General features: G+C 44.4%; 2 protein-coding genes across 3 annotated transcripts in view; one reads left to right on the forward strand and one right to left on the reverse strand.

Annotated features, from left to right (window-relative positions):
- LOC106551989 (uncharacterized) overlaps nt 1-17,116 on the reverse strand; it is a 38,915-nt gene extending 21,799 nt beyond the window's left edge. Inside the window, exons 1-5 of one of the 2 annotated variants that reach the window (XM_087711159.1) lie at nt 16,892-17,116; nt 9,849-10,233; nt 7,810-8,026; nt 5,550-5,727; nt 22-455 (exon numbers count right to left, since the gene is read on the reverse strand). In XM_087711159.1, coding sequence (XP_087567285.1) covers nt 22-455; nt 5,550-5,727; nt 7,810-8,026; nt 9,849-9,919 — 900 coding nt within the window. In that variant the 5' untranslated portion in view covers nt 9,920-10,233; nt 16,892-17,116. Of the gene's footprint in view, nt 1-21; nt 456-5,549; nt 5,728-7,809; nt 8,027-9,848; nt 10,534-16,891 lie in introns of those variants that run through there. The other variant, XM_087711160.1, reaches the window with a different exon arrangement.
- A 5,402-nt stretch (nt 17,117-22,518) lies between these two features.
- Nucleotides 22,519-23,310, forward strand: part of LOC106551987 (uncharacterized) — a 59,424-nt gene continuing 58,632 nt past the window's right edge. Inside the window, exon 1 of the mRNA XM_087711221.1 lies at nt 22,519-22,610. Coding sequence (XP_087567347.1) covers nt 22,540-22,610 — 71 coding nt within the window. The 5' untranslated portion in view covers nt 22,519-22,539. The remainder of the gene's footprint in view (nt 22,611-23,310) is intronic.

The following is a 23,310-nucleotide window of genomic DNA, read 5'->3' on the forward strand; positions in this document are numbered from 1 at the left end:
AAAAATCTAATATGTGCCCACCTCTTCTCTTTGCTGGCTCGTTATGAACTCCTCGGCCAGGTTTACGGCCTGTTCGCAATTGGATGGCTCCCGTTCCTGGACATACTCCTGCACCTTCTGGGGCAGGATGGCCTGGAACTGCTCCAGGATGACCAATTCCAGCATCTGCAACTTGGTATGTTTTCCAGGCTTCAGCCACTGATGGCAGAGATCCCACAGCCGGCAGCAAGCATGGCGGGGGCCTTCCAGCTCCTGGTAGCAGAAGTCTCGGAAATGCTGGCGATGGACGTCAGAGTGGACTACCGGCTCCTCGGAAGCGTTTTGTCTCGTCTCTTCCATGAGCTCCCTTTTGTTCCGAGCCTGGCGGAGGCTGAGGCGGAGGCTCTTCCTCCCCTGGGGTTCTGTGGGGGTTTGGTCTCCAGGAGGGGCCACCCGGAGCTCCAGGGCAGAAGCAACTGAAGTGGACAAATGACATTGAGGTCTTTAGTTCAAGCTACACTCCGTTTCTCCTCCAGGCTAACAGCAAACCACTTTGCTTAGGTCCCTTGCATATGTGAGTTGCGCATTTTCCTTGACTGGGAGGCCCTTCAGAAAGTAACTCATGCCCTGGTTGCCTCAGGGTGGGACTACGGCAATGCCCTCTAGGTGGGGCTGCCCTTGAAGACTATCGAGAAGCTACAGCAGGTTCAAAATGCAGCAATGTGGGAAGTAATCGCTGCTTCTCATTATGCCCAGGCATCGTTACTGCTTCCTCAGCTGTGCCATTTACTGAACAGCCTCTGGGTGCAATCCAAGGTGCAAGGATCACCTATAGAGCACATCATGACAGAGCAGGGGGTTGGACTAGAAGACCTCCAGGGTCCCTTCCAATTCTGTATTCTATTTTATTTTATTCTATTTTCTATTCTGTATTCTTTTCTATTCTAATTCTATTCTAATTCTATTCTGTATACATTTCTAATCTAATTCTATTCTATTTTCTATATTGTATTATTTTCTATTCTAATTCTATTCTGTATTATTTTCTAATTCTATTCTATATTCTATTCTATTCTATATTCTTTTCTATTCTGTATTCTATTCTAATTCTAATCTATTCCATTCTATTTCTATTCTATTCTAATTCTATTCCATTCCATTTCTATTCTGTATTCTTTTCTATTCTATATTCTATTCTAATTCTAATTCTATTCCATTTCTATTCTATATTCTTTTCTATTCTGTATTCTTTTCCATTCTATATTCTATTCTTATTCCATTCTATATTCTATTCTATTCTGTATTCTTTTCTTTTCTATATTCTACTCTAATTCAAATTCTATTCTATTCCATTCTATTTCTATTCTATATTCTATTCTATTCTATTCTATTCCATTCTATTTCTAGTCTATTCTATTCTGTATTCTTTTCTTTTCTATATTCTATTCTGTATTCTTTTCTATTATAATTCTATTCTATAGTCTATTATATTCTGTATTTTTTTCTTTTCTATATTTTATTCTATTCTGTATTTTTTTCTATTCTATATTCTATTCTATTTCTATCCTATTCTGTATTTTTTCTATTCTACATTCTATTCTAATTCTATTCTATTCCATTCTATTTCTATCCTATTCTGTATTTTTTTCTATTCTATATTCTATTCTAATTCTACTCTATTCCATTCTATTTCTATTCTATTCTGTATTCTTTTCTATTCTATATTCTATTCTAATTCTATCCAATTCTCTATTCTTTTCTATTCTATATTCTATTCTAATTCTACTCTATTCCATTCTATTTCTATTCTATATTCTTTTCTATATTCTATTCTATTCTAATTCTATTCTATATTCTTTTCTATTCTATATTCTATTCTAATTCTATTCCATTCTATTTCTATTCTATTCTGTATTCTTTTCTTTTCTATATTCTAATTCTAATTCTAATCTATTTCCTTTTCCCATTCCTGTTCCTATTCTATTTTACTTGGGGAACTGCTTGTCTCTGATCATTTCTGCTTCTCCAGGCTTTTTGGGCAGAGCGGGTTTACTTCAGATGCGTCATCCCAGAAGAGTGGGTGAGTTTTAGTGCTTTGGGGGAGGTTAGGGTTAGGATCCTAGAAATCTGCCTAAACAGGCTGTACTGCACATCAATATTGCTTAATCTGTGAAATAGTTTACCAGAACAAATGGCTATCTCGTATGATCTGAGGCACATCAAAGAGCTGGAATGCTTCTCTGCACTAAAACATAGAATAATTGTTTTCTCTGAATGAAGAAAAGTAGCACGTCGGAACGTCTATGGAGAATCTCAGTCATCCAGGTCACGGTGGTCCCAAAAATGCTTTTTCAAGAGACAACTGGAGTTTCTGGTTTTTTTTTCTTCTGAAGACGCTTAGCTACTCACCCAAGAAACTTCTTCAGCTCTGACAGGGTAGCGGGGAATGGAAGAATTTATATTCCCTGTAGACAGCTGGTCATAAATCCTTCCATTCCCCGCTACCCTGTCAGAGCTGAAGAAGCTTCTTGGGTGAGTAGCTAAGCGTCTTCAAAGAAAAACCAGGAAGTCAAGTTGCCTCTTGACAAAAGTACCTTTGGGACTAGCATGTCGGAATTCAGAGGGAAAGTTCTATCCAAAATGGTGTGCCATTTTTGTTTTCCGTAACAACCAATTGTAGGTTGCAAATATCCCCAGCAGGATATTTATTTCATTCAATCTGAGCCCTGCCTGCCTGCCTGCAAACTGACTCTTTCCTTACAGAGTCAGAACAAGTCATGGTTTCTAACCGTGGCATGACAAAACCGCGCTCGTCAAAATAGCGGTGATAAAATCGCGTCGCTAAAGCCGCGACGTCATCACTGCGCATCATTACCGCCACGACAACAGCGCGGGCGACAGAAGGGCGCTTTAAAACAGCGCGGCAGCAGAAAGCGGATTTAAATTAAGGTAAGGGTTAGGATTAGGTTTAGGGGTTTGTTTTAGGGTTAGGTTTAGGTTTAGGTTAGGGTTAGGGTTAGGTTTAGGGTACTGAGTGCTTGGGAATGCGCGGATTTGCCCTCCGCGATTATGTCATCGCGGTAGGGTCGCGTTTTTCCTTAGCGCTTTGAACGGCGCGAATTAGTCTTTGCGCTTATGTCTCCGCGGATAAGGGCTTCGCGGATTTGTGGTGCAACCGTTTCTAACAGGGATTCCCAACCCCCGATCTGTGGGCCGGCACCGGGCTGCAGCATACCAGTAACCGGGCCATGCAAACAAGCAAAGCCCCATCTGTGGTATGGTGGTATGAAGGAGGCACCAAAACTACACCTCTCCGGTCCGTGGAAAAACCTTTCTCCATGGAAGGTTTTGGGCCACTGGTTTAGAACATGAGGAAGGGGGAATTCTGGGAGTTGAAGTCCATACATGTTAAGGTGGCTGAGGTTGAGAAATACTGCCCATCACTGTCTCGGCCACCGTATTATGGAGCAGTTGCAGCCTTTGGGTGGGATCTGAAGATTGCCTTGCGTAGAGTGCATTGCAAAGGATGCTCTTCTGGTCGTTCGTGTAGTGTCATTACAGACATAATTTGCACATCCCAGTTGCACCCTCTCCGAGTTGCCAATCTCCGAGGAACTCCAAGTTAATTAAAGTAATTGAATTGAATTGAATTTATTGGTCTTGTATGCCGCCCACTCCCGAAGGACTCCGGGCGGCTTACAATAAACAAAGGAAGGGGATAAATAGACAAATGGACAAACAACAATTTAAAATACACAACATTCATAGTTCCCGTGGGGCTGACTATTTCAACAGCCCCCCAGCCTGCCGGAACAGCCAGGTCTTCGTGGCTTTGCGGAAGGCCGGGAGAGTAGTAAGGGTCCGGATCTCGATGGGGAGCTCGTTCCAGAGGGCTGGAGCTGCAACAGAGAAGGCTCTCCCCCGGGGAGTCGCCAGCCGACATTGGCTGGCAGATGGGATCCGGAGGAGGCTTAGTCTGTGCGATCTGATCGGTCTATGGGAGGTAATTGACAGGAGGCGGTCTCTCAGGTACCCAGGTCCGATGCCATGTAGGGCTTTATAAGTAACGACTAGCACCTTGAAGCGTGTCCGGAGACCAATGGGAAGCCAGTGCAGCTCGCGGAGGATAGGTGTAGCGTGGGTGTACCTGGGTGCACCCACGATCGCTCGCACGGCTGCATTCTGGACTAGCTGGAGTCTTCGAACACTCTTCAAGGGCAGCCCCATGTAGAGCGTGTTACAGTAATCCAGTAATCCAGTCCATTTAATTAGTAAAGTAGTAATTAATTCAACAAGAGTTTTCTGTGGAATAAACTGGCCAATTCCCCACCCTATTCTCTCCACTCCCCCCTCTACTAATCACTATTATCATGCCCCCCCCCCCACATACACCCCGCTCATGTCCCAAAGGTGCTTTTTCAAAAGGCAACCGGACTTTGTTTATCCTTGAAGACGTTTAGGATTAGGATTTAGGATTTTACTTTATTTATATGCCCTTTTCCCTGAGGGGACTCAGGGCGACTCACAATCCAGGGGGGAGGGAAGTACAAGACAAAATACACACATAAAAACAATACATCGTTAAAAAACGCAACAGTCATACTATTCGGGTGGGGTTGAAATCTCAGCCCCAGGCTTGTCGGGACAGCCAGGTTTTAAGGGCTATGCGGAAGGTCTGGAGGGTGGTGAGGGTACGAATCTCCTAGGGGAGTTCGTTCCATAGGGTCGGAGCAGCCACCGAGAAGGCTCTCCTCCGGGTAGTTGCCAGTCGACATTGACCGGCTGATGGAATTCGGAGGAGGCCTAATCTATGGGATCTTATTGGCCTAGTGGAGGTAATTGGCAGTAGGCGGTCTCTCAAGTATCCAGATCCAATACCATGAAGGGCTTTGAAGGTGACAACAAGCACCTTGAAGCGCACCCGGAGATCAACAGGCAGCCAGTGCAGCTCGTGGAGGATAGGTGTTACGTGGGTGAAACGAGGTGCACCCACGATCGCTCGTGCGGCTGCATTCTGGACCAGCTGAAGTCGCCGAATACTCTTCAAGGGCAGTCCCATGTAGAGCACATTGCAGTACTCCAGCCTAGAGGTCACAAGGGCACGAGTTGTGAGAGCCTCCCGGTTCAGGTAGGGACGCAACTGGTGCACCAGGTTTAGCTTCTCAACCAGGAAGCTTCTTCAGTTCTGCAGATGTTTGGGGCTGCTGGGTTTAGGGATGAAGAATTAACAAACATAGTTTGCGCTTGGAGTCTTTCCTGCCTTTTGGGAACCTGAACGGTGGAGGATGGAGGGGTTTCTATTACATAGATTTGTCTGGTCCTTGGCACTCTTCCTGAGAATCACTGAGGTCACATGGGGGTTTATCTGTGCCCTCGGGGGGGTCACCTGAATAGTGAAAGTGGAAGGTCTTCAAAGACAAACAAGGCGGTCCGGTTGCCTTTTGAAAAAGCACCTTCGGGACACCCGTGACCTGGAGGATTGAGACTCTCCATAGGCACTCTGTTCATGCTCAGGATCTTTTAAGGTGGTTCCCTCCATTTAATAAACAAATGTCATGAAATTCACTTGCTTGCTTTACTTGGACTTGCCGGAGTAGAGTAAGAATGTTCTAGGATGACCAGGTCGTTCTTGGAGGACGAGACGTCGGCATCGCCCTCACCCACCTCCGGAGGAGCACTCGGCTCAGGATCGGGGCGATTCCGTCGGGCGAGAGGCTTCCTCTCTTGTGTGCTTTCCTTTTGAGCCCTCTGCAAAGGACAGCCGGAGGGGGGGGGGGAGGCATTTTGTTAGGCAAAGCGGAGAAATGCTGCTAGTCCTCGGCTTATCACCTCGTTAATGCTGTTAGTCCTCAACATATGACCTGCTAAATTCTTCTGGTCCTCAACACAATGACCTCAGGGGTGGGCTTCAAAAGTTTCAGCAACGGGTTCTCAGCCTGGTTGCTGGGTGGGCGTGGCAATGGCGGACGTGGCCCATTTGGCCACCTGCATCACAGCAGGAGGGGGAAGGATTTTCCCCTTCCCCAGGCTCCAGAGGCTTTTTTCGAGCCCCTGGGAAGGGAAAACTGCCTCCCCTGGGCTCCAGAGGCTGGAAACGGGCCCATTTCTGGCCTTCCGGAAGTTCCAGGAGGTCTGTTTTCCTCCTTCCCGGAGCCTCTGCATGGGCCCTGCATCCAAAATGGACCGCATGGAGACTCCTGGGAGGGGAGGGATGGACGGGGCCAGCCAGGGATGGAATTTGGAGGTTCTCCGAACCGGTCATAACGTTAGCTACAGGTTTCTCCTGAACCCAGGCGAACCTGTAGCAGCCCCACCCCTGAAGGACCTGCTTAATAAGCAGAATGACACCATTTCCATGTTCAATTACAGTTATAATTGAACCCAGAATTAAGATTATGCTGGTTGTTAAGCAGGTTGTCATGTGAGCAACCTGACTTTATGCCTCTTTTTTTGCAGTGGTCATTAAGTGAAGAGTATGGCCATTAAGCAAACCCATTAGCAATAGCAATAATAGCAGTTAGACTTATATACCTCTTCATAGGGCTTTCAGCCCTCTCTAAGCGGTTTACAGAGTCAGCATATTGCCCCCCCCCAGTCTGGGTCCTCATTTCACCCACCTCGGAAGGATGGAAGGCTGAGTCAACCTTGAGCCGGTGAGATTTGAACCGCTGAACTGTAGATAGCAGTCAGCTGAAGTGGCCTGCAGTACTGCACTCTAACCACTGCGCCACCTCGGCTCTTTTTATACAATGGGTATTTTTCGCCTGAGAATTATTTGAACAGGTCGACTTACAGCTGTTTGTTTAGTGACTGTTTGAACTTACAATGGCACTGAAAAAAGTGACCTATGACGGTTTTTCACATTTACAACCATCGCAGCATCCCCACGGTCACATGGTTTGACAGCTGATCCATCTTTATGACGGTGGCAGTGTCTCGGGGGTCACGCGATCAGCTTTTACGACCTTCTGACAAGCAAAGTCAATGAGGAAGCCAGATTCACTTAACAACCAGGTTACTAACTTGACAACTGCAGTGATTCACTTGGCAATTGTGGCAAGAAAGGTCATAAAATGAGAGGTGGGGGGAGAAATCACTTAGCAACTGTCTTGCTTGGAAGGTTGGGGCTCAATTATGGGCGTAAATCGAGAACTACCGTATTTTTCGGAGCACCCTTTTCCCTCAAAAAAGAGGGTGAAAATCTGGGTGCGTCTTATACACTGAATACAGCATTTTTGGCCTCCTGAAACCCTGCCCCCTTTGCAAAAATGGATGTGCATAGCCTTTAGGAGGCTTATAGAGTGCTCCTGGGTGCTTGGGAGGTCAAAAATGAGCGAAAAACTGGCTGTTTTTCCTAAAGCCTCCTAAAGGCTATGCATGCCCTGTTTGTGACAAAAAACGGGCCATTTTAGCAAAAAACGGGGCGTTTTGGGGAGGTCTGCAGAGTGCCAAAACTTTTTTTAAAATTTGCCTCTTCAAAATCTTGGTTTCATCTTCTACTCTGGTGCGTCTTCTACTCCGAAAAATACGGTGCCTATATTAATTTCCAGGATTTGAAGTTATTTTACAATATTCAACCGGCGTCTTTTCTTACAACATTCTTATTTTCACAGGACTTGTGGGGTGACATCTCTATTGTCTCTCAATTCCAATAGACTTTAGTTATTCTGACTTTCTAAATAATTATACATTTGATTCCAATGAAATATCAGGACCAGAAATGAAGATGGGTAAATGCCAAAAGAAGGAACTGACCAGGCCTTGGTTTTTCTATCTAAGATGGTTAAAAAGAAACAATAAACTTCAGCAGGGGGGAAAAAAGCAAAATACCTTGGTAGTGTTTAATCTTTTTGGACGGCCAGAGGTATTAAAGATAGTTGGGACGGCTCCTGGCTTTAAATTCCTTCTCCCAGAAGCTATCCTTCCCCAAAAATCCGTCTTTCTGAAATGTTCCGAACACACGACGTCATCATAAGAGGGAGCGAAATTCGGACGACCAATGTTTTTGATCCACTTGTTTAACTGCCTCTCCTTTGTAAAAGGAAACCTGCAGCAACAATTGAAAAACTGTGTTTAGAAGCAAAACAAATGCGCACAGCTGCCAGAAGGCAAGAACAATTAAGAAAGTAAGGGTGACTTGGGAGTAAGGCTTGGAGATGATTAGGTAACTCGAATCTGGTTTTACTATTTCATCACTAGGGACTACTTGGGTGTCGATAATTACATCATCAGTTGGTTCTAATTTATTCCACCCTACGTGTTCCATGAACTTAGCACTCGCGCTACAGTGAACCTTAGTTGTGCCTTTCTCCCAAAATCTAAACGATCTATGGTTGGCCTCGTAACCTACGAAAAATAACGGTTGAGCTCTTTTCTGCCCTTTCAGTCTCACTTGTGTACCCATGCTGGGGCTTCGAATGTATGCATTCGTCATGGGGTTTAACATTATGATAAGCTGTGTTAGCCATCCGGTATAACATTCAAAACGTTTTCTAAAGTAGCAGTAACCCTGGTATCCTCCTTTTCAATGATACAGATTTCTCCCCTAAAGGTTACCACATAGCCAATGTTAACCAGAGCCCTAACCGATAAAAGAGGAGCAAACAGATGTGAGCTTTTGCAGGAAGCAATTAGTTCATCTAGTCGGTTCAAGCTCTGAAAAGTCCTGTTTGACCTTGCAAAACTAATTGGCAATTAGGTCTCTGGCAGCATTTCAAAGGAGATAAAGATGGGTGCTTATCAACATTACCCTGAAAGACTGTCAACTTGAGCAGACATCTGTCGGAATCTTCACAGAATGTTTGTGAATCATTACGGGCTGTGAATGATCATAACTCACAGCAGTCTAAATAAAAGAGGTTTTTTGGGACTACGTTTGTGGTTTATGCTTTCTCGGGAAGCCTAGGTCAGAACATCTGGAGGGGCAAAATGGAAGTTTCCAGATAATCTCAGAGGACCAACCTCTAATCGCTTTTCACTCTTCTGTGCAAAAATGAAGCCGAGCCAAACAATTTAGAGGGTTTCATTAAAATTGAAAGAGAAGAAAGGAAATTTTCATGGTAGGGCACGTAGAAAGGAACAATGAAATTAACAATGAAATTAAAGTTGCTTGTTGAAATGGGTGGCTATAGAAATCAAATCAAATCAGTCAATCAACCATCACCTCCCCATTACAGGGAGTCCTCGACTTACAACAGTTCATTTAGTGTCCGTTCGAATTTACAATGGCACTGGAAAAAATTGACATGACCGTTTTGTTTCACATTTAGGATGGCGGCACCATCCCCACGGTTACGTGATTTACATTCGGATGCTTGACAACTGACTCACATGTATGACGGTTGCAGTGTCCTGGAGGGGGAGGTCATGTGTTCCCCTTTTGCGACCTTCTGACAAGCAAAGTCAATGGGGGAAGCAGGATTCACTTAACCACCGTTTTACTAACTTAACAACTGCAGTGATTCATTTAACAAATTTGGCAAGAGAAGTTGTAAAGCTCACTTTACAAATGTCTCACTTAGCAACATAAATTTTGGGCTCAACTGTGGTCATAAGTCAAGGACTACCGCTATCCAGTTCAAACACAGCCTTTTCTATTCTCACTGACAATTTGATAATGGGTTATCCTTGCTTCGCTTACCAAAATCACAATGGTATATTTTATCTAAATCCAGATTAGGGTTATTCTCCATGCTGGCCTCCAGACACAGAGACAGGAGGCTAGAGTGGCCACAAAACGGGGCCCGCTCCTGCTGCATCTTTACTGCTCCCCGTTTACATCCATCCCCCTCCCACTGCCAGCATATGCAGATGTGGAATAAAATGGTGACACTAATGGGGTGAAGGGAGATTCAAGCTCGCTCACTTACCTGTGAAAGGTGACACGGGATCCATGCCACCGGCGGTTTTTGCAGTTGGCTACCGAGCAGCAACCTGCCATGTTTGTCCTGGAATCCCTTGTGGGATCGAGCCAAATCTGACGGTTTTCTGTTGCTATCCTGTGTTAAATCCAGCAGCTGGATGCTTTGAAATTACAAATGAAAAAACTGGAAATCTCCCCCCAAAACAGCTCTTCTGGGTAGCATGTTAGTTTCTCAACAAAGCTCACCCACATCAAACTTGGGGATCAGCCCAGCACAAAAGTGTATTTAAGGCGACCAGCTGCTGCCACTCTAGGACTTTGACAGTTCATCTCTTTGTGTCTTAGACATCGCCAACTGAACCAACAAGAGGAAGAAGATTTCCCCGCAATACCTAGAAGAGATAAACAAAGGTTAACACAATTCCATCCCCACTTTCATTGTCATCCCTGATGGATAATTGCAGGTAAAGGATTCCTGATTTCTATTCCGCTTATTTTCAGGCAGGCTGAGGATTGCAAAATTAGAAGAGACCTCAAGAGTCCATTTATTGCAATCCCTTGTTCAGCCCAACGTTGGAAGTTGAAGAAATGTAAGATTATCTAGAGCAGGGGTCAGCAACCTGCGGCTCTGGAGATGCATGCAGCTCTTTCAACCCTCTGCTGTGGCTCCGTCACTAGTTGGCAGCACAATTTTGAGAGGAGCTTCCGGTTTGGGGGGGGGGGGGAATGAGGGCATGCCAGGAGGAGACTCTATGGTAGGAAAACTGGATTTCTGGTCAGCTCCAGAATTGAACGGTGGGCTTCCGGTTAGGGCCTTGGTGGCTCTTTGAGTGTTTAAGGTTGCCGACCCCTGCACTAGAAAAGATGAAATACAGTGTTGTGGATCAGAGCTCGATTCCAATTCAGGTTCCTAGAAAGGCAATACAGATAATAAGTGAACATACGACAGTTCACTTAGTGACCATTCAATAGAATACAATAGCAGAGGTGGAAGGGACCTTGGAGGTCTTCTAGTCCAACCCCCTGCCTAGGCAGGAAACCCTACACCGTTTCAGACAAATGGCTATCCAACATCTTCTTAAAAACTTCCAGTGTTGGAGAATTCACAACTTCTGGAGGGAACTTCTGTTCCACTGTTTAATTGTTCTAACTGTCAGGAAATTTCTCCTCAGTTCTAAGTTGCTTCTCTCCTTGATTAGTTACCACCCATTGCTTCTTGTAATGCTTCAAAAGTAATGCCTTGGGAAGGACACACTTGGAATACTGCATTCAGTTTTGGTCACCACGATGTAGAAAAGATGTGGAGACTCTAGAAAGAGTGCAGAGAAGAGCAACAAAGACGATTAGGGGACTGGAGACTAAAACATATGAAGAACAGTTGCAGGAACTGGGTATGTCTAGTTTAATAGAAAGAAGGACTAGGGGAGACATGATAGCAGTGTTCCAGTATCTCAGGGGTTGCCACAAAGAAGAGGGAGTCAAACTTTTCTCCAAGGCACCTGACAAGAAGCAATGGGTGGAAACTAATCAAGGAGAGACGCAACTTAGAAGGAGAAATTTCCTGACAGTTAGAACAATTAATCAGTGGAACAGCTTGCCTCCAGAAGATGTGAATGCCCCAACACTGCAAGTCTTTAAGAAGATGTTGGATAGCCATCTGTCTGAAATGGTATAGGGTTTCCTGCCTAGGCAGGGGGTTGGACTAGAAGACCTCCAAGGTCCCTTCCAACTCTGCTATTGTATTGTATTATATTGTAAAGTTACAACAGCACTGAAAAAAGTGAGTTACGACTGTTTTTCAAACTTACGACCGTTTCAGCATCCCCATGGTCATGTGATTTACATTCAGATGCTTGACAGCTGACTCATGTTTATGACTGTTGCAGTGGGAACATGCGATCCCGCTTTACGACCTTCTGACAAGCAAAGTCAATGGGGAAACCAGATTCACTTAACAGCCACATTACTAAGGTAACAACTGCAGTGGTTCACTTCACAAGTGCGACAGTAAAAGTTGTAAAATGCGGAAAGCTCACAAATTTCTCACTGAGCAACATAAATATTGGCCTTGGTTGCCATCATAAATTGAGGACTATCTGTGCAGGTAATCCTTGACATCTGAACACAGAGCCCAGAATTTCAATCAATAAGTTGTTGCGTTCAAAGGTACCACATGACCTGACCTGATTCTACGGTTATTTTTATCATGGTCATAAAACAGGTTGCTCCAGCGCTAAGCCAATCACATGGTTGTTAAGCAAGCCACATGATTGTTCAGTAAATCCAACATATCCAACTGGGCATTTTTAAAAAAAAAATCTGCTGGAAAAGAGCAAAAAAATTGTTGCAAACCAGTCACATAACTGTGGGATAGTGGCAATCCGTCATAAATGGGAGTCAACTGCCAGGCACCCAAATTACGATCGTGTGACCAAGAAGAGGGTGCAACAGTCGTAACTGTGAGGATAGATCATAAATAGCTTTTTTGAAGTCAGTCACCAATTAACTTTAAGTGGTGGATCGTGGCATCTGGTTCTCTCAATTCCTGGCAAACCGATGGGGAAGAAATGGAGGTGGTGACATATTTTATTTTCCTGGGCTCCAAGATTGGACTGCAAGGTGATCAAACCGGTCAGTCCTAGAGGAGATCCACCCCGGCTGCTCTTTAGAAGGAAATCAGATCCTGAAGATGAGACTCAAATACTTTGGCCATTTAATGAGAAGGAAGAACTCCCTGGAGAAGAGCCTAATGCTGGGAAAGATGGAGGGCAAAAGAAGAAAGGGACGACAGAGAATGAGGCGGCTGGATGGAGTCACTGAAGCAGTAGGCGTGAGCTTAAATGGACTCCAGGGGATGGTAGAGGACAGGAAGGCCTGGAGGAACATTGTCCATGGGGTCACGATGGGTCAGACACAACTTCGCAACTAACAACAACAGAGAAACAGAGAAATCTGGGGGGGAAAAGCCCAAAGAAAACTAGAAGAAAAAATAAGACACAAAATTAAATATAATAAACAAATCCCTTGGCCCGAGAGCACAGTAATGTACTTTATATTCACTGATTATTTTAAGGACTTCCTGGATTTACACAACACTCTTATTTTCAATGAGGTGAGCGAAAACACAGCTTCTGTATTCTTAAAACCATATAATATCCTCAGAAATAAAGTACTGTAGAAAGTTAGCACCCACCCCTCTTAGAAGAATGAAATTTTTAAAGGAAATATTAAAAAGACAGAATGCTACATTCTCCCTAAAGGAGAAACATGTTTCTTCAAGACAGAAACTCCGGTCTCTATCCCAAGTAGAAACTAAGGGCCCGACTTTTAGAAATGCAGATTTGGTTATCCATTCAAGACAGTATTAAAACCCCAAGGAAGCCAGCATCTAGGATTAATTATGTTTCTTAAACAAGATTAAAAAAACCCAACTCATTGATAATTAAGACTAATTAAAATCAAATCACAAAATACACAAAACAAAACCTCCAAATGACAAAACGATGTGGAACAAACTATATAAAAATCCATGTACTCATCAAACCAGGTGGTCAGCTGTCCAGGACCTCAAACCCATGTGGCCCTGTCCATCATCTTTCCAATCAACCTCCTTGTTTCCAGTGTCTTTCTCCCCATTGGGAACTGAACCAGGTGGATATTTCTTCCAACAGTCGGCAATGACTTAACAGGGTAACCCAAGTCACATCAGCTATTAGAACAATGGCTCTGTTTTCCAAATAAACCAAAATGCGACTGTTTGAAGCCAAGCATGGCTTGCTGGGTAAGAACAGTTTTGTTTTTGAAAAAGACAATCTACTGTATATCCCTTCCTCGCCTCGCCTGGCAGCCTTGTAAAATTTTATGTTTTGTTTTGGTCCATGAAATTTTATAGTTAGATACAATTGGGCTGGTGGAGCAAAAGTTGGAGTAAAGAAAAAAAACAAGTGAACCGGTTTATATATATGTTATTTGTGAGAGAGGTCTGTTTTCTTAGGCAAAAAGTTGAATCAAGCTGCTTCTTCCACTGCAATCAGCTGAGGTCACAGTATAGAGAAATATAACCTTCCTCTGGGGAAATCTGAATTTTTATTTAGCCAAGTAACCTTGACCCAATGAGTCGGAATTGATCAAGTTCACAAGCGAAAATACACACTATAAAGGAGTCCTAAGAAATAAAAGCCATGCCATTGAAGCCATAGATGTAAAAATCCTAGAAGGATACCTTAAACGCTCACATTTCAAATTAGACTTGGAAGTGGCTGCACCACGCACACACAAACACCTCTTGTGTAACCATGTCACAGATGTGCGTCATATTAAACCTTCCCCTGCTCCGATGGGGAACGGGAAACTATTGAAAAACCATCAGCTTTTTTTTCCCAATAGAGGGCTCTCCCCCCCACCCAATTGTTCACTTAATAGAAATTCACAATCATCTGATCTGTGAAAGGGACGCTAACTTTTCTTTTTGTAGTATTGAAAGGTGTCAGCGAGCCATCACTGGAAAAAGGGACAAGAAAACTTCCGCCTAATTGTTGCAATTAATTTTCCTCTCCGCTCCCAATTCCCTCCCCCCCTCTCTCTCCCCTCCCTCCCTCCCTCCCTCCCTCCCTCCACACAAACACACAACCCTCCCTCCACACAAACACACAATCTGGGGTTCCTTTCCGGACCATCACAATAGTCGATTTGACACAGCTTGAGTTTCCAAGCAATAAACAACAAAAGCCATCCACCAACAGGCAAAAAGCTCAGAGAACTGGGAAAAACAAAGAGGTCGCTGCACAGAATTACTCCTGGCACTCATGTGAAACCCGGTTTCAGGATGCCATGGCTGGATTCCCCAGGCTCCAACAAGCAAGCCACATTCCGGCCTTCTCACATGATCTTTTTCAACAATCAACTTTCCCAACAATAAAAAGCAAATGGGCAGGCGAAACTCCCTCGTGTTTTCTTGGCCTTCTCTCTGTATTAAGCCATGGGCCAAAGCATAGGGTCATTGTAGAAAATACCCCAGAGTCCTTAAGAATGCCAAATGCATGCAGATCCCCCAGCCAAATTAAGTCCAGTAAGATAACCCTTAGCCTTACTTTATTGTCAGCTTAAGTGTACAGGAATCAGCATACATTAAAATGAAATGTGTTACATACAGCATCTCAAAGGGTCACCACCTCCAGTATACACTACATATGAACATGACAAAATAAATATACATCCATCCGTACACAATTATGCATATACCCACATATCTACGATACGACACAGAGAAACAACACAGTTTAGTTCGGATGGATATATATGTACATGGGGGGAGGAAAAAAAATCATTTAAAATGAGTTGAAATCTTGTGCCCAGCTAATTTATCGTAGCAGCAGCAACAAGAACAATAAAAAAGCCTTAAGACGGCCTAATTTAGCCAGTGAGGGGGTCCTTGGTGCTCTCTGAGCTGGCTTGTTTTCTTGCAGATGTTTCGTGACCACATTAGGTAATTACATCAGTGCTATCCCAAAGGTGAATTTTTTTTTTCAAGAGGAAGCTGGACTTTTTCAAGAGGAAGCTGGACTTTCTGTTTGTTTTTTTCCTCTGAAGATGTTTCAGTTCTCATCCAAGAAGCTTCTTCAGCTCCTTCTTCAGAGCCGAACAAGCTTCTTGCATGAGAAATGAAACGTCTCCAAAGAAAAACCAGAAAGACCAGTTGCCTCTTGGGGGGAAAAAAGCAGCTTTGGGACTCGGGATGACTGAGAATCTCCAGTGGCAACTTCAGTGCTAGTAAGGAGCGGGGTTTGCTGTCAGTTTATATTCTGGGGACTTGCCTATCTGTGGGTGGGTGGGTGGCATAAACGTCCCCTGGACAAGAAACTGCCAAGAAAGAAGCCAACAGCAAAAACAACCCAACCAAAGAATCTCTAAGACTCACCCAGATTGGGCAAGTCCCCAGAATATAAACTGACAAGCAAACTCCACTTGCCTAGCAGCCCTGATGACATTACCTAGTGTGAATTGTGAGATGTTTGCAACAAAACAAGCTCAGGGACTCCCTCTTTGGGCAAGTCCCCAGAATATAAACTGACAAGCAAACTCCACTTGCCTAGCAGCCCTGATGACATTACCTAGTGTGGATTGTGAGACGTTTGCAAGAAAACAAGCTCAGGGAAGCACCAAGTACTCCCTCATTGGGCAAATCCCCAGAATATAAACTGACAAGCAAACCCCACTTGCCTAGCAGCCCTGATGACGTTACCTAGTGTGGGTTGTGAGACGTTTGCAAGAAAACAAGCAAGCTCAGAGAAGCACCAAGGACCCCCCCCTCCCCCCTTTCATGTCAACCCCGAGAATTCTGCAAATATTTCTCCTTTCTAGGAAGTTTAGCCAATCTCCCATTTATACAAAGCGGCGTCGGGATTGAAGCCCCGCGAGTCCATCCATTCGAACCTCGGACCTGCGACAATTCGGCGCTACAAAACGTGGGAAGGGAGGGGGGAGAGGAGGAGAGTAACGCGCGCATCGGTTTGCTGCGACGCACGTGTCGTCCGGATTTTTTATATCTACATAAATATACATATTTAATAATAATAAGACCATCCGCAGGGCAAATAAATATATATCACTCCACCCACGCGCCCCAGTTGGATGGGCTGGGGGGCTTATTATCCCATCCCCAGTTAGGGCCAAATTATATTGGGGTCGTTCCCCCCCTATTTCCCCCCCCCGTGGCTGAGAGTTTGCATTTCCGCGCCCGAGGGGGGAAGAAAGTAAATAAATAAATATAAATAAATAAAAAGCAAGGAGGGGGAGGGAGGAAACGAACCAAGATGGCTCCCCGCGCAATTGCAAAGCGTTCCCCGCTTCAGACAATGGGTGCTCTCCCTTCTAGCCTTTTGCATAAGTCTACGGTTGAGAGAGAGAGAGGAGAGAGAGACGCGTGTTTCCTCCCCGCCCGGAGATGCGCGTTGTCAACCAGCCCCGGGCTCCGTGCGCGCCTGGGCAACGCGCCGCCGCCTTCGCCTTCCGACCCTCGGCCCTCCGGCTTTTCTTTCCAAGCAAACTCACCGCTTCTCCTTTTTCGCCCTGCCGCCTCCTTTCTTCCCTTTCTTTGCAAGCGGGCGACACGCAAGAGGGCGCGTTCACACGATCGCGGGTTAAAAAATAATGCAACCCAGGAAGAAGATCCTTCCGTTCAAAAAGGATACGATCTCCCGCCCCCCCCCGGGTCCGGATTTTTTGGTTTATCCCGAAAGGCCAAAAGCCGATCCAAACCCGCGATTTCCTCTCTTCTCTCCGTCTAAAAGCCTTCCCCCCCGCGAAGATGGTGACATGGTTTGCTCCGCTCGGAGGAGGGGAGGGGCGAAGATGGTGACATAGCTTGTTCCACTTCGAGGAAAGAGGGGGGGTACTTTTTTTAAAAAAAAATCTGGCTGGCCCTGCGGTAGCCCAGACACGCTGCGGGGAGATTTTAAAGAGCTTAAACAGCCGTGCTGGCTTTCTAAGGGGTGAAAGAGTAAGTTGCAAGAGCTTGGGATAAAAGCGGCGACACACACCCCGGCGGGTCTGAAGTGGTTCCGCCCGCTCTACCCACCGCTTTCGCTAAGCCTTTCGATCCGCCTCCGAATCAAGGATCGACGAATTGAGCGCGCGCTGAGTCCGGGCTTCTTCGGACCCGAAAGGCGCCCTCTTTTTTTTTTGCAATTTAAATCTCTGGGATTACATAAATTCATGACGTTTCATTTCTCAAATACCCTGGAGGGCGGGTCTGGAAAACCGCTCTTCGGATTAAACGGTGGAAAGGAAACTCGTTTGCAATCAATTCGTTTTCAACTAAAGATAGTACCGCGGTCAGCGCTGTTTTGTTTGTTTTAATCGAGCACTAAAGCGGTGACCCTGCACTATCTAGGTAAATAAACCCAGGGAGTTGAGAATGCTAAAGCAATGGAGACAAATGAAACTCAAAAATAGAGAGTGGTTGGACTCCGATCCTATCAGCCCCTACCAAGGTGGGTAGCAGCCAGGATCGATGGGAGAGGGTCATATTCCGAGATCCTGCTCGAAATAACGCCTGGGCACCGAGACATCCGGTTTGCACCTTTTTCTGTAGATAGAAATCTAGTCATAGGAGAGCCGGAAGTGAGGGTCTACATTGAACCGCTATTTTTTTTTAATCTCTATGACGGGAGTGGGACAACTACGGCTGGCTCAGGAATTCTGGGAGTTGAGGTCCATAGGTCGCAAAGGAACCATAATTGCCTACCTACCTACGGAAAGCATTTGTGAGCATTGATGAGTGGCTTCAATGCAAATAGGCAGGAGCTGGAGAACCACGCATCAGGTCGATCATGCAAAAACCACACCAAATAGTTGAGACCGACTGAAGTTTTGGTGCCCTCGTGGCCACCTCTGCACTGTTTCCAGGGGGCATTATGGAAGAGCAGGCTTCTCACCTGGTACACAGTTTTCAACATCTCTAGGCCAATGTTCCCCAACCTTGGCAACTTTTTATGTTGTGCGGACTTCAATCTCCAGAATTCTCCAGCTAGTTTCTGAGAGTTGGGAATTCTGGGAGTTGAAGTCCATACCGTTTGAACTTGCTAAAGTTGATGGAGAAACACTGTTACAGTTGACGGCTTGAATATTTTTCTTAATGGTCTCCTGTCCAAGTAACCCAACTGTGCTTAAGCTTCTCAAGATCAGTCAAGAAGCATGTTTTCTTTAAAAAAAAACAACTGAAATGGTATTGCCATTGCCTTTCTCCTGGATTTTTCACATCCTGTTACATGAGACATAACAGCTGGAGGGGATCTTGGAGATCTTCTTTAGAGAGAGAGAAAAATAGAACTTGTCTTAATAATGAATAAAAGCACCTCTCTACACACTGTAGGAAGTTATCACCCAGCCCTTTCCCAGAAAAATGAAATATCCTAGGAAATATTGAAAAGGCAGAATATTTCTCTGGATGTGAAAAGGAAGAAACATGTTTTAAAAGACAGAATAGCTCCCTGTAGCTTCCTGCTCATCCCCACTTTGTCAATGGGCCATTAAGAAGGCCAAGCTAGTCCCTTTACATAATAAAGACCTCCACTGCAGCTCCAGGGGGGATGGGATTAAACCATGATAATATTGGCCCTTTACTCAACTGACCACATGGCATCTGAGAACTCGACCAAACCTGGATTCAAAACACAGCCTAGAGAGTTACCCCTGCATGGCCCCATGGGAGTCTGACAACCAATCAGAATACATTTCTTACACAGGAACAGGAAACAGAAAGGTGGAACTGAACAGGTTATAAAAAAACCTAGTAAGCCTCTCCCTCAGCCCTTCTCTTCTTCTCCACCAACATTGAAGCATGTGATCACTCTTTCTGTTCAGGATTCAAGCCATGTGGTCATGTCCACCAATAAACCATCTTTCCAAGCAGCCTCCATTTCTCCAGTGTCTTTTTCCCCACTTGGAGCCGAACCCAGAAGGACATTTCTTTCATCAACATCTAAGCAGCTTTAACATGTATGGGGCTTCAGCTCCCAGAATTCCACAGCCAGCATGTTAAAAATTTCCAAGGCTGAGAAACGCTGCATTAAAGAACCAAAAGCAAGGCAAAATTGGTCTTCGTTTGAGATGGGTTTCCAAATTCATGGAGCATGTGGTTGTAGATAGGAATCAGAATAGAGCTGGAAGGGACATTGGAAATCTTTTAGTCCAAGCAGGAAACCTTATACCATTCCGGACAAGTGGCTGTCCAATCTCTTCTTTAAAACCTCCAGTGATGGAGCACGCACAACTTCTGAAGGGCAAGCCGTTCCACTGATTTAATTGTTCTCACTGTCAGGAAATTTCTCCTTAGTTCCAAGTTGCTTCTCAATTAGTTCCCTCAATTAGTTCTTGTCCTGCCTTCTGGTGCTTTGGAGAATAGGTTGACTCCCATCTTCTTTGTGGTAAGTCTTCAAATATCAATATTTCTATTGTGTCACCCTTAGTCCTTTTCACTATACTAGACATCACCCAGTCCTTCCAACCGTACTCAACTTTCCAGTCAAGGAAAGTTTGGTGTCACTAGGACCCCAGCGAGAGAATTCTCTGAAGATCAGCTACAACATGTGTCCAAAAGCTTGGAAGACAATCAGATCTGGCCCTGTTTGGAGAATCAGCCAAATATGAGTCAATGCAAGGCAAATGGGACTGTCTCAATTGAGTCAAGCTAAGCTCCTGCCAATTTATGGAAACATCCAGTTGATGGCTACTATCTTCTAGGATGTTCTTCCCTCCTATCCAATCTGATCCCTAGCCTTAAGACTTTCCTAGTGGTCCCTTATCCAAATCGTAATTAGGTGTGATCTTGCCCAGCTTTTTAAAGGGCAACGTACTCAAAAGTCAGTGAATTATTACCATTTGGCATTTAGACAAGAAGAGAACCGGGACAGAATGTCTATTGCTAAGCAAGGCAGTTGTTAAGTGATAGTACAACCCCCCCCTTTTTTAACCATGGCTACTAAGTGAATCATGTAGTAGTTAAGCAAATCCAGCTTCCCCCACTGACCGCTTGTTGGAATTATCTATCTGTCTATCTATCTAATCTATCTCATCTTATCTAATCTATCTATCTATCTATCTATCTATCTATCTATCTATCTATCTATCTATCTATCTATCAATCATCCATATCTAGCTACCTACCTACCTACCTATATCTAATCTATATCTATCTACTCATCTACATCTATCTATCTATCTATCTATCTATCTATCTATCTATCTATCTATCTATCTATCTATCTATCTCTAATCTATATCTACCTACCTACCAACATCTCTCTCTTTGTGTGTGTGTGTATATATGTATGTATTTATGTGTGTGTGTGTATATATATATAAAGTGTATATATATATATATATATATATATATATATATATATATATATATATATATATATATATATATATATATATAAATTATACATACATACACACTGTATGTATATATTGTATATATATCTACCTATCTACCTATATATCTATATCTAATCTCTCCCTCCCTCCCTCTCTCTAAACTATATCTACCTGCCTACCTACTTACCTACCTACATCTCTCTCTTTGTGTGTATGTGTATGTATGTATGTATATCTTGTATATCTATCTACCTACCTATATATCTATATCTAATCCCTCCCTCCCTCCCTCCCTCCCTCTATCCATCCATCCATCCATCCATCCATCCATCCATCCATCCATCCATCTATCTATCTATCCATCCATCCATCCATCCATCCATCTCCCCCTTTTTAAATCCCTGCTTGAGCGTGCATCGGATCCTGCAAGGTTCAAGAGAGCGAGGGAAGCGGCTAGAGGCGAGGAAAGCGGCGGAGGAAGTGGAGGAAGGCTTTAGTGGGTGGATGCAAAAGGGGGAAGACATTCTCCGGCGCACTTTTCCAGTCCGGATTTGCCTGCTTGAGAAGTGGCGTTTGGTTGCTGGTGCGCGGAGGGAGAAACGGACGGAGGCTTCAAAAAAAGGGGCTGTGCCCGGAGGAGGAGAGGCTCGGAGAAGGGAGCAGCAAAGGCTGAGGATCCTGGGTTCAAATGCCGCCTCTCGGCCGTTAAGGGACTAATTGGATGGTTCGGGTGGCCAACGTCGAAAGACGGAGGAGGTGAGCTCAGCAGAGCCCGCAGCCGGTCTCCAAAGCAGCGTCTCTGAACCGTGGCCGCTTTTAAGAAGGGTGGACTTCAACTCCCAGGGTCCTTCAGCATGCCATGCTGGGTGGGGAATTCTGGGAGTTGGAGTCCAGCCTTTTCAGAAGCTGCCAAGATTCAGAAATACTACAGAGCAGGGGTCTTGAAATTTGGTCGCTGTAATACTTGCAGACTTCAACTCCCAGGGTTCTTCAGCATGCCATGCTGGGTGGGGAATTCTGGGAGTTGGAGTCCACCCCTTTTTAAAAGTTGCCTTCTGGGCTTCAGTTCTTAATTTATGGTAAGCTGTAAAGTGGTGTGACGTTTGATATTTTTAATCTGCTGTATGACACACTAAGGGGCTTTCTTTCTTCATTTAATAGCGAACTATTGATTTTTGTTCTAGGTGATCTCCACACACAATTAAAAGTCAGTGTAGTGTAACAATTAAAAGTCATATGCTGCTAAATATTTTAAGGAAATATTTCTAGGAAAAAACTTAAAATATTTAGCTGTATATTACTTTTAATTGTTACACTACAACAATTAGTTGCAATTAGTTTTAATGGGAGGGGGGAGCAGCCTCCTTTTCAGAGGCAAGCGCTTTGTTCATCTTAAATCATGGTTAAATCATGCAAAATATATGAACCTGGTCCCGTTGCAAAATCTTAAGTCTTTTTTCCCTCTTTCTTTTCTCTGTAGGTTTCCTTTGATCTCTGAAAGAAAAAGAATACATTGCTGACTGACTTTTGACACCCCCCCCCCCAGGTAACACAATGGCTACCTCTTTCTCAAAATGTGAAATCTATTTAATGATCTCCAATTGTTTATTGTTTCTTCCCCCCCCCCCGCCCCTCCCAACATTGGTAAGAAATGCAGGAAAATCTTGGCACAAAGCTTGAACAGGAAGATGCTAACAGATTTGGGGTTGGGTTTATTGGGGGAATTTATCAGAGGGGGGGAAGTTGCTTTGGGGCCTGGGTCTCTGCCAGGTTTGATTAGCTTCTCTTCTTTTCCCTTCCACAGTTCGTGGGATAGAGTCATGGTGAAATCATGCTGCGCAATAAACTGCAATAACAAATTTTCACTGGGCAATAATATCTCCTTTCACAGGTAAGTCAAATCTCCTTCCAAACAGCATCCCTGTTTGGTTTGGGGGTAGCCGTGCCTCAGATAGAAAGTCCATACAGAGAGTGGTAAGGACAATGGAGAAGGTTTTATAGGAAGCTCGCTTCCCGTCATTCAGGATGCTGCTTATAAGTGCTATGAGTTTAGAGCTCGAAGCATTGTTAAAGATCTCATACAGCCACTTCACGGTCTGTTTCTGTTGCTCCCCTCTGGGAGGAGGTTTTTAAAGTATTTCTAGCAGGACTACCAGATTCCATGACAGCTTTGTTCCCTAGGCCATCCGTCTGGTAAACTCGCAAGATTCATTTATCTTGCAATAGCAATAGCAATAGCAATAGCAGTTAGACTTATATACCGCTTCATAGGGCTTTCAACCCTCTCTAAGCAGTTTACAGAGTCAGCATATTGCCCCCAACAACAATCCGGGTCCTCATTTTACCCACCTCGGAAGGATGGAAGGCTGAGTCAACCCTGAGCCGGTGAGATTTGAACAGCCGAACTGCAGAACTGCAGTCGGCTGAAGTAGCCTGCAGTGCTACATTTAACCACTGCGCCACCTCGGCTCTTGCAGTGTACATGTATACATCCAAACTAGACTGTATTGTTTCTCTGTGTCATATAATATACGTAGGTCTATGCATAATTTTGCAGAGCCAAACCAGACAGTTATGGAGGTGCAGATGAC

This window comes from Thamnophis sirtalis, unplaced genomic scaffold (genome assembly GCF_051295495.1).
Source record: "Thamnophis sirtalis isolate CommonGarterSnake01/CBP01778 unplaced genomic scaffold, rThaSir2_p1.2 scaffold_3, whole genome shotgun sequence".
NCBI lineage: Eukaryota > Metazoa > Chordata > Lepidosauria > Squamata > Natricidae > Thamnophis > Thamnophis sirtalis.